A 15,456-nucleotide genomic window follows, 5' to 3' on the forward strand; every position below is an offset into this window, starting at 1 on the left:
CAGGTCGGGGTTGGGGTGTTGGGAATGACGGAGAAGGTTCCGGATAGTCCGCGGTGAAATGTGCCGAGGTTCCCCTCCTCAGGCTGCCTCGCCTGCCTCCTCCCCACCCTGATATCTCCCTGGCCATTTTATCAGAGACTCCACAGTGCCTCCACACTCAAGGTTCTTCTTGATTTGTAATGATTCCCCTGTTCAAAAAATATAGATATTTTTTTGCTTCAAGACAAGGCTTTTGGATGGATCCCTTCGCATGAGCGCCCTTATTTGTGTGGCTCTCTCCTCTCTGGTTCGCTGCACAATGCGGGGTATCAGATATCTGCTGTAGTGATATTGATCTTTGCCTTGTCCTTGCAGGACCCTCCTTGACAGTGTATGCCCCTTCAGAGCTCCCTGTGAGGTGTGTTCTTTTCCCGGGGATCAGTGGGTGGGCAGCATGGACGCTGGCCTTCTGATCTCTCTGGTGCCAGGGCTGGAGACACTCTGCAAGCGAGGCTCGGATTAACAACAATCAGCAGGTAGTCCGGTGTGGTCCCGCGGAAAACTCTGCAGCCCTCCCACCCCCATCCTCGAATTTCATTATGAAATCACTCAGTAGGATTACACTCAGCCTTCCATGACTGTCTTGATTTTACTAACAGAAAAAGAAGGATGGGATCATATGAAAAAAGATTAACATCATTATGTGACATTTTGACATTCTTTTCGATGACCATTGGCTAGCTTATGCGAGTGCACAGGTTGGTGTTATTCAACTGATGGCAGGTGACCAAACTTTTGTGAACGCCTTCCATCTACTACTGGCGTGCCCGCTGGTGGCTTAGTGAAACCGTTAGCTGTCCTCATGAAGTCTTGATTACTTTTCCTGAGGAGTTTATCACATAAAAAAATGAGAAGACATGTTTAACTCCTCTCAAGGCCATGACACCAGGTCTAAGAGGGGCTTGTCCAACTGTGTACCATCGGCCATCCAGCCTTGTTCATGTGTTGTCCCCAGAACAGTCAGTTCTCATCAGTTTCTCATGGTTCTTTTCATATTTGTTCTGTCTTTCTTCTTCCTCCTCTTGTTTAATGGATTGCGTTTGATGGAAAAGTACATGATGCTCCCATTTTTTTCACATCGCATTCCCTGAAAGGTTCCCATAACGAACAGTGGGGGTGGGGGGCACATCTGCGGAGCAGTGCTAATTATTGGGAAATATTGGAGCGGAATGGGTAGGACTAGAGGGGCTTCAGATCCTGTTCCAAGCGGCCGCGCCCGGAGAGACGTCGCTCGTTTCATCTCCCTGCGCTCTGTTGTTTCAACGCGGAGGAGATGCACAGCGTCGTTTCGCCGGTGGCCCGTGCGTATTAAGACGCTGTCGTACGGTGTCTCGGGCGGCATAATGGCGGGCGCTTTGACGATCGGGATCCAGTGCGCTGGTGAGACCGGCCCCTTGCCAGTCCAACCCACCACCGCTCCCCTCCCCAACAAAGCTGGTTTTTCCCCCCTGGTTGCGGAGGGAATAACCTAAAGATTGACCAGATGTCTGTTTTTCTTTCGGTGGGAATTGTTTGATTTTTGTTCAGAAGTACGAACAAGCACAACAGCAATAATAATAGTGTGGAAGCAATAATTATATGGCTGCTTGCAAGGACAAACCTGATCGCTGTAGTAGATTAAACATAATGGGCCCAAATTATCCACAGACACATAATAAATTGCATCTACATGAAAAGCTTGTTGCAGTTTCATTATAATTATTATTATTAATATTTATTTAACGTAGCCTCAAAAAGCAATGACAGAAGGAGAGGGTAACTGTAGATTTCCCGATATATGGCTGACATTATGTGCCCTCACATGCAGGGTAAATCATGACTCATAGTGCACTGGGGTGGGGACTGGGAGTTCCAAGTGACAAAGCTGCCTTCATTATCCCGAGAGGAGAAATACCACCCACTGAAATAATCAGGAAACTTTAAGTGAAACGAGAAAAAGACCCAGGTTTACCAGTAAATAATTTCATTAGGGGTGGATAGGCATAGGAATGTTCCAGAAACAGCCTTGAAGATGTGACGAAGCCAGTGGTGCATGGAGATGATCACTCCATGTCATATCAAATATCTTGCCACAGGGGAAATTCTGAATCTTTAAAAGAAACACCCTCACCCAAGATTGAGTTTCTCAATCTTGTTCTAGCTTTTATTTTTTTTAAACTCCTCGTAAGAGCATATGTAGTGGGGCTGCATGTGCGAGGATTTATGGGCGGCATGGTGAACATTATCCAGGCATGGGTGTTTACAAGGCTGCACTTACAGCCCAGTAATGACCTGCCCTCCATGTAAAAACATGGAGAGTTTGGGGCACAGGAATACCTTTGGTATCCAGGCACCTTCTCTTCACACTAGGTTTGGCTGCCAAAATTAGACAAAGATATTCCTCCAAATGCGACACTGGTTTTGCAGTCCTGAAAATGTTTTTTTTATATCCCATGTGGGAAGAAGCTTTGTGCAAGGCACTTCATTCAATCGCTCCATTGTAGTTTCAGTTATGTATGTATAAAACCCAAGGCTTTTTGTAAGAATCCCCTTGTCTTAAATAAACCCCATTATCTCTATATACAGTACAGATATTGTTTCAAAGCTTGAAATAAAGAACATAGTTGCACCAAAATGACCAAATCTCCTGATTTAACAGGGGTAACTCAGTAAACATACATGACATATGTATTCTGAAATACAAAAAATTCCTAAAATCATTTTTTCTTTATTCTGTATTGATTACACGTACTTCTGATAGTGGATGAAACCAGTTTTATTTTTCCAGTTGTACCCCAATATGTCTGCAAAACTAGGAGAAAAGGTTTGGAGTCGATTTAACAAAGCAGTAAAATTTCACATGTATTTTACCAAAGGTGGGCCATGTCTCCCCAAACCTATCCAAATGGCACCAAATCTCTACAAATTGAAACTTGCTAATATATAATTTTCCCTAGCCATCTTCCACTTCCAGAAGCTAATTCTATCAAGGCTAGTACCCTCTGGAACCACACAAACCACATTCCTTTTTGGCTAAGCCCTGCATTTCAGTTGAAAGGTCTCCTTCTGGAGAGGTTTTGTGCACAAAACATATTCATAATGGTTGCTTATCACACACACTAACAATCAAACCACTTGGTCTTCCCTTGCTGTGCCCTCTGAATTCATTGTGCTCATCGTATCTGCTCAAGTTCAAGCTAATGCCTCCAAACTCGTTGTATTTACTTTAGAGATCTTTGTTGGCTAACCAGGGTCTTTGTCATTTCTGAGCTCACCAGTGCTCTCTTTCTTCTTAATTATGTTCCAAACAGTTGAACTGGAAAAAAGGCATAATACATAATACAAGTTTAAAGAACAGAAAAGTGACTGTACATGAATGTCAATGGGAAATTCTGGATACACGTTGAAAAAGATCATTAGAGACAGCAGTCTGCATAATAACAAAAACAGGCCAGCAAAACAAGAAAACAATAAACACAGGAGAGAAAAAACACAGAGAGAAAAAGAAAAAGAGAAAAACAGTTGATACTGAAAGCTTTTTGGAATGCAATGAAAAAGTTTGGTTTTCATAAGTGCAGCCATTGCGTGCGAGGCCATTGTCTACCTCTTCTCCACAAGGTCCCACCGGAGCCATCAATTCTGGTGCCAGCTGGAAGGTTTGGTCCTCAGTCAGTCAGGTCTTTTGGAACTGCAAAGAGATCTGCCCACACTCTGCCTGCCTGAACCCTACCTACAGTATGTGAGACGCAACCATTGGAAAACATCTCATAAAGGGCGAGTGAAAATCTGTACAGTTCTGGAGAATCGCTTGCTGGGTAATTGCTGGACGGGCTAAGTTTAGCACGTGCGGCCAGCTTCTTTGCAGAGGTGTTGTCTGAGGCGCTTGGGTGGTTAGCACATGGGCCAGTGGTCTGTGAGGTCTTCCCAGTAAAGCCACAGCTGAGGTCTGCAGAGTCCCTGAGGCAAACTCAAAATGACTGCTTGCAATAAGTGGCAGATTCTGAACAGAGACCAGGGTTTTGGGGTGTTCTTTTTTAAAAGAAGGAACATTAAAGACAACAAGACAGTCCAGAGGGAGAAAAAGTAAAGCCGCAATGGTTTGGCTGCTGACAAGAGCTCCTCACCAGAGCCCATAGGAGACAACAAGTGAAGTACAGCTACTAAAGAAAAGCAGATAGTGGGAAGGAGTGCTGAGCACTGATCTAGAGTCTCAGATCCCAGGCCATCCATACTTATGTGCACTCTACTGTACAGATTTGCACGGATAAATAATTGATATTATTTAAGCATATCCTGAATGTCTCATAAAAACATTTGGGCAATTGACGTCCAATTCTGAAGCAAAAATTGATCGCAGTTTACAATTTAGCCATTTAGTGCACTTTAATCTAAAAGAGTTTACAAAGGTGCATTCACGTGGTAAGAAAAAGCACAAAAGATAGGTTTGGGTCTATGGTACACTTAACTGATTTATGTTTCCCTTCATTTTCATAAAATAGGCAGGGATATGACAGAAATACACTTACATAAGGATGTGACATATAAATACACATGAAATTGTTGGATTGTTGAAATCGTACATCCATCCATTATCTATACCCACTTATCCTGGACAGGGTTGCAGGGGGGTGCTGGAGCCTATCCCAGCATGCGAGAAGCAGGAATACACCCTGGACAGGCTGCCAGTCTATGACAGGGCACACACACTATTCACTCACCATTCACTTACATACTCATACATATGGACAATTTAGAGTACCGGCATGTCTTTTGACTGTAGGAGGAAACTGAGGTACCTGGAGGAAACCCATGCAAACAGGGGGAGAACATGAAAACTCCACACAGAAACGCCCTCAGATTCGAACCCACAACCTTCTTGCTGTGAGGCGACACTGCTACCCACTGCACCACCATGCTGCCCTCTGTTAAAATCATTCTCCACAATAATCTCAGATCTGTATTAATTCCACAAGTAAACGTTTGCCGTGTTCAGTCTAGACTCAGTGGACTAGTCTTGGTCTTGTTTAAATTGGTACTCACTTGTCCGGTCAGCTAATAGCATCGTGCGCTGTGCTGTCCAAAATTGAAATTGTAAGTGTGCTGCCTTACCTGTTCATTCGTACTATTCGTATTGGTCTTATATCAGGCAAACTCACAATGTACCCTGACCCTGACCTGCTCTTATTGTCACATACTGTTTCTTTATTTAAAGGAATTGGACTCTGTTTCATTACTCTGAACAAAAATCAGAATAAACCAAAAACGGAATAAGTTTTACTGGATTAGTAATTAGAACAATTAGAAATTTAACCGATGTAATTTTAGAATCCCTACTGAAACACTGAAAATTTTAACATTGAACAATAAATTTAAAAAAATATATTTTTTAAATCATCGATAAAAAAATAATAACTCTATGATATTTTTCCTGATGAACTTTGTTAATTAGGCACCTGGCAATAACAGACACTAACCCACTTAGCCCAGATTTCTCTGGGCAGGCTGAAAATTGTAGTTCGCATTCGAAAATTTAATTTACTCTGCTTAAGCGTTGTGTTTGCTTCAGAAGATTCCATTTTTTGTATAGAGGCCTCAGAATCTGGACCTCATTTGATTGTTATTTGGAGAAACATTCTCCAAATTGTTATCATGATGAAACGGAAACCAGCAGGACCTGCAAATCACGTGGAAGGAATGAAGGGTACAATCATTGCTCGCATGTGGTAAGCAGCGCGATCGTTGCTCACAAGTGCGCTGACAACCGTGAGTGGTGCGGACTTGAACAGGATCCGAAGCCAGTTCTTCCGCTCTCCAGACCCATAATCGCGACCGCCGCTGCAACATCATATCTTGCAGAACAAAAATAAATGGGCCTAAATAGCAGTCTAAAAACGTCTATGAGGACAAACAATGACAAACTGGGCGTATGCGCAACAATAGACCGAAGGGCTGTTTGTCACTCTTTCATCCTTGAAGGTTATTTGTTGAAAAAAGAAAAATTTAAGTAATTTACGTATGTCCCATAAAGAGGTTCTGGCGTTTTAAGCAAGGTTTTTATTTACTTATTTATTTACTTATTTATTTATTTTTTAACAGTTTACTAAGTTATAGGCCCATATTTGAGTAAGTGCTGATAAAAAAACAACCAAGCTGGCTCTGTCGTTATGGAGGTTGCTATAGCGTGGGTGTGAATAGGTGTGGAAACAGGTCAATAATGATGAATGAACATTCTCTGAAAACCTTGAAACTATGACCAGCTTTTTCCAGAAATCGTTGCATTGTTGAATAATGCACCCTGGTAGGTTCACGTTTCTGAACTTAGCTTTGTTTTCAGTAAGAACTTATTTTGGAACGTGCCAAACAAAATAGGCTGTAATTAATAGGTAGACTATCCCTGAGCAGTTGGTCTGTTTGTTTGTTTTTCCTGAAGAGGGCGGTATTTGTACCGAGGAACCGCTGAATCAAAGAGAGCAGCCCGAGTCAAAACATCAATTGCCAAAATAGAATTTTTGTTCACTGCTTGGCCGGCCCCATTTAGCGGTTAAGGGACCAAAACCATTTAAACCTGTTACAGAGTGGGCCTAGGAAAGGCTGAAAAAAGAAACAAAAAGATAGACATCCACAGAATTTCGTGGATCGCGAGGCAACAGTATAATGATAGAACTTGATATAGATTCAGAATGATCATTTCACTCAGTTTGTTGTTCAAGCTTTAAATCCCCATGCCTCTACAACCCGCCTCAGCATCGATAATTTCTATTTCACTGCGAGGGTACTGAACTCAACAGTAGTTTTGTTATTGTGTAGCCTACACCACATGGTCAGAAATCGCATTTTAATCTGCGCAGTGTATGTTCCCTTTTAATTGCCTGTCATATTTGACGGATTACCCATGTTTAGCACAGACTACGATTGTCAATTGTTATCTAAAGTTTGGGCCATATCATTTTATTCTGTAAATGTGCAAGTCTACCAACATGAAACATAAACATACTGTATCAACATAAAAACAAGAGGTTAACATTGGAATTAGCCTATTTGAAAATATCCTGAACAATCTTAAAAGTAATGGGTGGGAGGGAAGTAACACTAATCCCAGAAGATCATACATAGAAGCGCTGTCTGCCACAGCGGATGACTTCTAAAGTTGCTCACACGCCGCCCCACCGGTTTCTCAATGAATCGGCAGGATCCCTCCCACTTTGTGTAAGAGCTTAATTATATGGTTTTTGCGAAACCAGAGGTACTTAAACAGCTAGAGCACTGTATATCTGGGTGGAATTGTACAATCTGACCCCCCTGAGCATCTGGAAGACGTTTTCCGTTCTGGAGTTTGATCGATAAGCATCAAGATGCAGGTGTCTCTTGTTCTCTTATATTTCAGTTCGGCGCTGCTGCTGTTGCAGGGTTGCTGCGCAACTGTGCCAGGATGGAGAGTTTTAAAAAACGACGCAACAGAAATCATACCTGAATACACAGAAGAAACACCATCTCCAGAGGAACCCATACAACTGTCGAATAATTCAATGAACCGGGCGAAACACGGGGGAAGGAGGAGATCAGCGAACACGGCCTCATATGGTAAGGTTTTCAAAAACTGACCAAAATCTGTCCTACATAGGAGGCAGTTAGTGGGCAATAAAACCACAAGAACATCGTATTTGGCTTAGGAATCTGTCTACAAGTGTCTTTGTGGGTGAAACAATCAACTTTATTTCCATCCGACGCATACATCTGCGAACATTTAACATAATGTTTTCATAAGAAGTAAATGTTTGTGTTGGCATCCTTGAGAAAAACCGCATCTCGCATGTGCATTTCATTTTATTTATTTGTACATCATCTGACAGCAGGATTGCGGCAAGGGTGCATTGCACTGCGCTGGGACTGTAGGGATATCACATTTAAGTTTAAGTGGGAAACGACCTTAACTGTAAATGGAAATTTTAAACAGCTGTGATATTAAAATAAATCAGATAAATCCATGTTGTGATCACATGGCCAGCCTGCAATTTTAAGACTACTTGGCAAATGCTATTATTTGTTAAAATAAAATAAAAAATAAAAAAAAAGAAAAAGAATGGTATGATTTCTCGCTGGGCGCTTTCAAATATTAGGGACGCCGCGCTTGCTTTTTCCAAGTGCATATTGATAATTGACTAACGGGTCCATGTAGCCCGCCACGCTGTTTTGTTAAACGTATCATTACTGTTTCTGGTCAGGAGCGTGAACTGAAATGCATGCCGTAAATACTCAGACTCTGTCACTTGCTACTGCCGAAATAGATCAAGTCAGTGAGCGAACTATGCTCGTGCTTATGGTGATCAAACTCAATAAAATGTATATAACGCTTTTATATGATATATGTAACGAGAGATCGTCTTTAGAAATAAAGAGACCTCATTTAGTAGGGTTATGTCTTATGCCCAAAATAGTCGTTTCTCGACTACTGTTGATTAAAACCCTTATTTTATTTATTAAACCCCCAAAATATAGGCTGAAGGTGAGGACTGTCAGCGCGTGTGCTAACTACTCTGTACGAGATGGTGGTCTTATTTAGCCTAGTTGAATTCGCGCAACTAGGACATTTAACACAACCTAACATCCAACTTCTGTTAGGGATACGGTACGGTTTAATCAACGACTGGAATAGTTTAAATGTTTCTGCCACCGAGAAGACTAAATACATAATTATATAGACTGACATAATCCAAATAATAATACAAACACTATAATTATGGCAGGGTGATTACCTAATGTTGGGGGCAAAGGCCACCGGGAATATTGAATTCACATCTGTAAAGCTCGTTAAATAAATAAAAAACATTTTTTTAAACTGAAAGAAAAGATATTGCATGGACCTCTGAACTGAACAATTTCAGTTCACTGTACGGACGTCAGTTATAACACTGTGCATCTCAAAGCTCCCCACAGTTCTATCAATTTCCACAAAAATGCCAATGATATTGGTTGGTAGCCTGACCATCAGACAATTTATATTCATTCCAGTATATGCCATTGAGTACTTCTGTGAGTTCACACAATCCAGAGACTTTAAAAGGGAGCAGTCAGACAGTTCCCCCTTTATTAAGTTAATACAGTCTGCTGATACTCCATCTATTTAATTGCAACAGCAAGTCTTTTAAATTGCAATTTCAGTGTTAAGCTTCTGTGGTCTTTTTTTAAAGAATAAATTCCACCTGTGGTTAGTCAAGATGATCCTTCATTTTTGTTGGGTTGTTTGTAGTTACCAAATATGTGAGCGACCTTAAAAACACAGCTCAGCACACCATTTCCACTTTTGATGTTCAGATACATTCAAAAATATTTGCCTATATGAATAATGAATAATTAATCCTTGATGAGAAGTGGAAAATTAAACATGTTCAAATCTCTGGTAGAGCGAGATCACAGCACAAATTGTTTGTGCGGTATGGTAGAAATACAGTACAATCATTCTGTGACAGTTGTGTCAGTTAAACGTTTCCTCAAAGAAAATTCAGGAAACCTCCTTACGGTATCAATTACAGTACCTGAAAAAAGTAACTGCTTCTGAAAGAATAAAAAATGAGAGGGTAAATTATACATTTAAGGTTACATGCAGTTAATTCTTTTATATTTTTTACATGTTGTGGGTCTGTGGAAGTTTGTCCCTTCCACGCTGTCTCCTCTTTTTAACTCTGATTGGCTGGGGTCCAGGGGTCATGGCAGGGATGCTGACCTACCTCTGGCACATCTCCAGGTCCTTCCCACATTCAACACGAGGACAGTCCTTCTGCTGTGGCCTTACAATGGTGCAATATCAAGTTCACACAGAACGGAAAGATTTTAATTCGTCTGACACAAAGCCTTTGTTCGTCCCTCTAAAGAAAGGCACAAAAGAAAACAGATCTTTGCAAGAGTGTATCCTTTCCTTTCTGCCACCTCTTCATCAGGCAGCAGAGTGTCAGTAAAAGCTTTTTCCGTTTTTTTAATACAGCATGCATAGTGCGCTCTCTCTCTCTCTCTCTCTCTCGCTCTCTCACATATCCATTCGGTCCCATTCCCATTTTGCGAGAAAAAAGCTAGTTTTACGGAAAACAGAGATTCAGGCTTAAGACTTAATCTGACAAAATCCTCACTTTGTACTTTTAAAGGGGTATGTCTATAGCCACTAATGCAGATCTTAGAGCAATAAACATTATTTAAAAAAAACAAGACGGTGTTTTTCTTTCCTTGAAGTCATATGGTTTAAAGTTGTGGCTGAGACCTGATATGTCTGCCACACTTGATCTGACACGAGTTGCCTCTTTTGATACAGACACTGTGAAAGGTGGGCCTCAGAGCAGAGAGGCTTTGTTTTCAGAGCGTTCCGGTTTGAATGAAGCTTTGGAATGGATCCTCTCGTGTACGCACTATTCTCACGGTGCGTCGTAGGATGATACGCGGGGGCCTACTTTTCAGTGCTTCGCTTAAACTTTGTGTAAGCAATACGGGCTAGCATCTCCGACTGGCATGATCTTAAAAGAACAGGAGAGCGGGATACTTCGAGCTTCAAAGAAGCGCTGCGCTCCAAATTGAAAGTTTGAAAGTTGCTGTGCTCTCCTGTGTGCGGCAAAAGTAGCTGGAGGCTTGAGTCACGAAGGTCTTCTCTCCTCTCGCCCCTTCCCAAGGTGCCTCCGAGCTGAGCTGCCGGGAGCTGCGGTCCACGCGATACATCACCGACGGGTCGTGCCGCAGCGCCAAGCCGGTGAAAGAGCTGGTGTGTTCCGGGCAGTGCGTGCCCTCCCACCTGCTGCCCAACTCCATCCTGCGGGGCAAGTGGTGGAGGAGCAGCTCCACCGACTACCGCTGCATCCCGGCGCACTCCCGCACCCAGCGCGTTCAGCTGCAGTGCCCCGACGGCAACAGCCGGACTTACAAAATCCGCGCGGTCACCTCCTGCAAGTGCAAGCGGTACAGCCGCCACCACAACCAGTCCGAGGCCAAGGAGGCCTCTGCCCCCAAGCCCCGGCGCAACAAGAAACGGAGCCGCCAGCCCCAGGAGCAGAGCAAGAGCCCGGAGACGGGCAACTCCTACTGAGGATCCCGCTCGAAGACGCACGTGTATATACACGCATGCACACGCAGACACTCATACACACACGCAAACACGTTCCCACACACCCGTACGCATACACGTGGACGCACAAAAGCAAAAAAAAAAAACCCACATAGTCGCACAAGTGCAAACGCGGTGCACGCCCGCCCGCACGCACGCACCGCTGCACGCGAGCACGCACAGTGCTCCTTCGACAGAGAGAGAGAAGCGGAGAAGCACTCAGACCGGCGAGCTGCGCACCAGACGTCCACGTCGCGCGTCACGTTTTCCACGCTCTACAGCTTTACCCAGACGTTCTTCAGACAGGCACGGTCTGTTGAGCCCTAGCAATGTACTGCAGAATGGGGGACAGCACACAGCTGGTCAGGACTTTGGGGGATCAGCAGGTTGGGCGGGGTGGGGGGGGGGGGGGTCACGCCTTCAGAAACAGATTTCCTTTGGGGGTGGACGTCATCACGTGAACTCGCTCTCGAGGGTTTCGAGAACGGTCCAGTTTGAACTGCATTATTCCCTCCGCATGTAAAATTCATCTCCGTGCGACAAACCGGGAAACGCCAACGTCCACTTCACCACTTTAAAAACTAGAGCGGGCCTCCGCAAAGTAGGCCGTGTCCCTGAGGCAGACAGAATATTTTCCGTGGCTGTGTCGGCTTTGCCCGTCTTCGTCAGTCCGCCCGTGAATCCTGTGGGCCCCTCGGCGGCGGGCCGCCGGCCGGCCGTTCCATCGCCACGGACGCCGGACGTGCCGCCAGCCGGGTGCCTCTCCGGAACATTCAGACCGGTCTCAGAGGAGCTGTCACTCAGAACCAACAATGCTGCCGCCGATGGCCGAAAGGGACGGGGTCTCCAGAGCAGACCAGACCCCTCTGAGACCGGCTGCGCCTCGGGCAAATGCGGATCGAGTATTGAACGGACCCAAACTGCAACTGCTTTTAATTACTAAATGATCCCATTCCTGTGTCGAGGTCGTGAGTCATCAGGAAACAAAATGGTTCCCTTTGGACGTTTTCACCTCCGGTCACTCTCTGTCAAAAAATTCTTCACATGAGCGAAAGGGCACAACAGTCTCTCCAGTGGTGGGGCATATGTGCTTTTGGCTGGGGCCGCGATGTGTCCCGGAACCGCGGTGCAGCAGCTCAGCCAAACAGTCGCTTCCAGACAACATCGCCGCAGCGCTATCTCAGCCGAACCCCCCAATATGACGACTGGTTACAGCCCACATGTAGCCATAACAGGGAAGAGACATTTGCAAATAATAACCGAAATATGAATTGTTATGTCATAATTCATGTTACTTTCACATGGGATTCAAGAAGGAAAGGCTCGGGGATGTCCAGAAGACTTCTTTAGTCCCACGGTTCTCACCACGGAGTCATGCTAAAATTGTGAGTGCCTGTATTAAGGGCACGTGGGGCTGTTCCCAGCCGATGAAGAATACTGCCACATGTCCGTACATTGTTCGAGTACACTTGTTTTAGCCTATTGCTTCCTGCTCTCTGTTTTGTACACAGCGCTGCCAATGTTTACTTCTTCTCAATTGTGTGTTTGAAATAGAAACTGGAAGGGAACTTGTCATGTATGCAGAGTTGCCATGTTAAGCACCGTCGACTGTTTGCCGTAGTGGTGTATATCCAGTGTGTACATACTGTCCCCGTGTGGTCTGTCGGAGTGGTTCCCTCACCTGGCAATGAGCTGACAGGGGCTAGAGGGACCGTTAAAAAGAATTATCTGCATATTTATTTTTTATTTCTTCATTTAAATTATTTATGCGACTTTTTTTGTAGTTATGCGTTAGCCATTATTGTTGTATAAAAGTAATAGTGAATTTCAGAAGAAAAAAAAAGAGAATGAATAAACTAAAGGAAAATATATTTGAAAAAAAAAAGTTGGTTGTCATTCCTTTTCACAAAGCCTCTTTTGGCTGAGCTGATTCTTTACTGTGTCTGTACCTGCGTGGCAAGGCTCTGTGCGTCTCTCAGTGCGCCTCTTTGTCGACAATGCCAGGCGATTAGGACGCCGAGTTCTGTGGCTCTCAGGAATGTCTGGAGTCATTCACGGATGGGAGGGAAGCAGGAATTCGCACAAAGGAATCCGCGAGATGCGCGCTGTTGAGTCACCGCGGCATCGCGCCTTTTGTTCGGAGGGGCGGACGTCCGCCATTGATCCTCGCGATACGAGCCATTGACCATCGTTCAGTCCTTTATTTGCCTCGGCTTTCAGGGTTCCATGAGACCCAAGCTCCGGGCTTTGAGAAGATTTGACTCACAAACCCGTCTTTCCCCACTAGATCTCAGAGCTTCCTGTGTTTGCCGTGCCTGAAACGCACTTAGGCCTCACAATGGTCCACTAATAGCCCGTAAGGGCCTCCCAGAACACACAGAGACCCAGGCACTTGTGTACGGCACAAAATGAGATGTTTATGTTGAATTTCACTTTGCAAACGGGTCGGTTCAAGTTCTTTAAACCAACATGTCTAATCTGTTCTGTGTAAAGAAGAACTCCCCAGTCAGTGCACCAAAAAAAAAAAAAAAGCCAGCGAAAACATTTTCTAGAAATACGCTGTAAGAAAGTCAATGAGAAAATCAAGGCTGAATGCTCTTCATTAATTGCTCCCATATCTAAGGATGGGGATTCAGTTTCACAGCGTCGTCCAAGACCGCCATTCTCAATAACCGAGTCTCCTCACGGGGCGTCCTTTCCCTAAAATTTTGTTGGCATGGATAAGCTTTCCTAGTAATTCAAGAACAACTGGTTGAATGCAGAAAATGAGTAGTGCCTAAATAAATTGATGCTGACAAAGCATCTGCCCTGAGTTACAGTGCATGTGTGCAGATCTGTGGCCTGACCAGGTGAAGGTCTCCACAGTCATGTGTAACAGTGCAGCGGCAGAGCAGGGCCATGAACATGTTACACTGAAGAACACGTTCGGTTCTGCTCAGGCTCACTGGTTCTCATTGCCTTTCTAGCACCACGGCCAATATTCATACTGTCTCTGAGTAGGATTGCTGGACTAAGATCAAGTTAACCTGTGCATAGCCTAACTTTAGTGTAGTAGAACTAAAAAAGCAGTACTGTTCCTGGGATCAACAGTTTTTTTTTCTTCTGAGATGTTTTATGTATATGGGCCCAGGTGGGGAAAATCTCATTGGTTGAGCCAGTGAAAACAAAACAGGAAAGGGACAAATGCACCTAAATCAATGGTGGTGGAGCTGAAACCACTTCCTGAGCTCTTAATAGCAGACAGAGAATACCAAATGGAACTTAAAAACCACAAAGTATTTCCAACATAAATAAACAATGTTTCCCACATAAGGGTACTAAACCTCTTTCAGAAGGATGTGATTATTGCATAGATTTACCTCTGAAATTTTCATAAACCTGTCTGGGGGATTATGTAGTGTGGTGAAGGGTGGGAGGCATCAGAGTATTCATAAAAATCATTTAAATCAAATTACATTCTCTTTTCTAATATCCATTGACCACCATGTTCATTCATACAGTAATTACAGCAACATAGCCTGTCCTGTCACTGTCAGAGGCGTTTCAGCACCCAGCTTGGAGCGTCTAAGCTGTCTCAGCCACATTTCTCAGCATTCCATATTAGAAAGCAGCCATGATTCACATGAACTTCATCCGTCGACTTTTGAAAAAATATGTTTCAATGTCCTTTGACCCCAAGTAATGAAAATAGCCTCCCTTTTCAGCCCAGAAAATAGCTGCTACTCTATTGCAAAGAATCTGTCAATGAAGTGTGCTGAAGTTGCCAATGCAAATTCAAAAGTTTAAAGAAGTAGCTTGAGTATCATAATTTATTGCCACTCAATTGATCTTGAACCCAACCACTTTGCTGTGTTCCACTAAAAAAAGAACTCAGAAGCAGTTTTAGCCTTCATCACCATTGAAATGCAACTGGAAATAACATTGCCAACAGATATTTTGAACTTCCCTCACTCATATTTGAACTGCCTCACTCAAATCAGCAACACCCAAGTTTTGATGTGACTCAAGTTCACAAACCATATTAACTTTTCTGGTACAGGTATATAGCCTACAGCATTGCTCAAATACCTTAATCTTGGCCAAGTGGGTCAGGGAAATGCAATATTTACCACACCAAATGATATTGGGGATGTTACTGAGGATTACATTAAGTTGGAGCATGGCTACACCTGGATAAAGGGATCCCACATCTCTGTCAGTGAAAGCCTGCAGTTAGTCTTACTGTATGCCTGCAGGCTTAGGCATATGGACCATGACGGATGAATTTGCTTTCCACTTGCTGCTGGCCTTATCTGGACATATGCAACGTATGGCTTAAAACAAATTTATACCAGATCTGGGCCTGGCCCTGGAATGGG

At 43.8% G+C, this 15,456-nt stretch overlaps 1 protein-coding gene across 1 annotated transcript; it reads left to right on the forward strand.

The window, feature by feature from the left end:
- Window positions 1-7,172: 7,172 nt before the first annotated feature.
- Window positions 7,173-12,967, forward strand: sost (sclerostin). Its single transcript, XM_035403064.1, has 2 exons — window positions 7,173-7,599; window positions 10,671-12,967. Exons 1-2 carry the CDS (start codon window positions 7,371-7,373, stop codon window positions 11,078-11,080), a joined length of 639 nt encoding a protein of 212 aa, XP_035258955.1. The 5' UTR covers window positions 7,173-7,370; the 3' UTR covers window positions 11,081-12,967.
- Window positions 12,968-15,456: the final 2,489 nt, after the last annotated feature.

The sequence above is a fragment of the Anguilla anguilla genome, chromosome 2, assembly GCF_013347855.1.
Source record: "Anguilla anguilla isolate fAngAng1 chromosome 2, fAngAng1.pri, whole genome shotgun sequence".
NCBI classification, from domain to species: Eukaryota; Metazoa; Chordata; class Actinopteri; order Anguilliformes; family Anguillidae; genus Anguilla; species Anguilla anguilla.

Bases quoted from the DNA above. Each gene is read 5' to 3' on its own strand.
- sost (XM_035403064.1), top strand. From the start codon at position 7,371: ATGCAGGTGTCTCTTGTTCTCTTATATTTCAGTTCGGCGCTGCTGCTG. The intron at 7,600-10,670 runs GTAAGGTTTTCA...CCCCTTCCCAAG, and splicing joins AGCGAACACGGCCTCATATG to GTGCCTCCGAGCTGAGCTGC.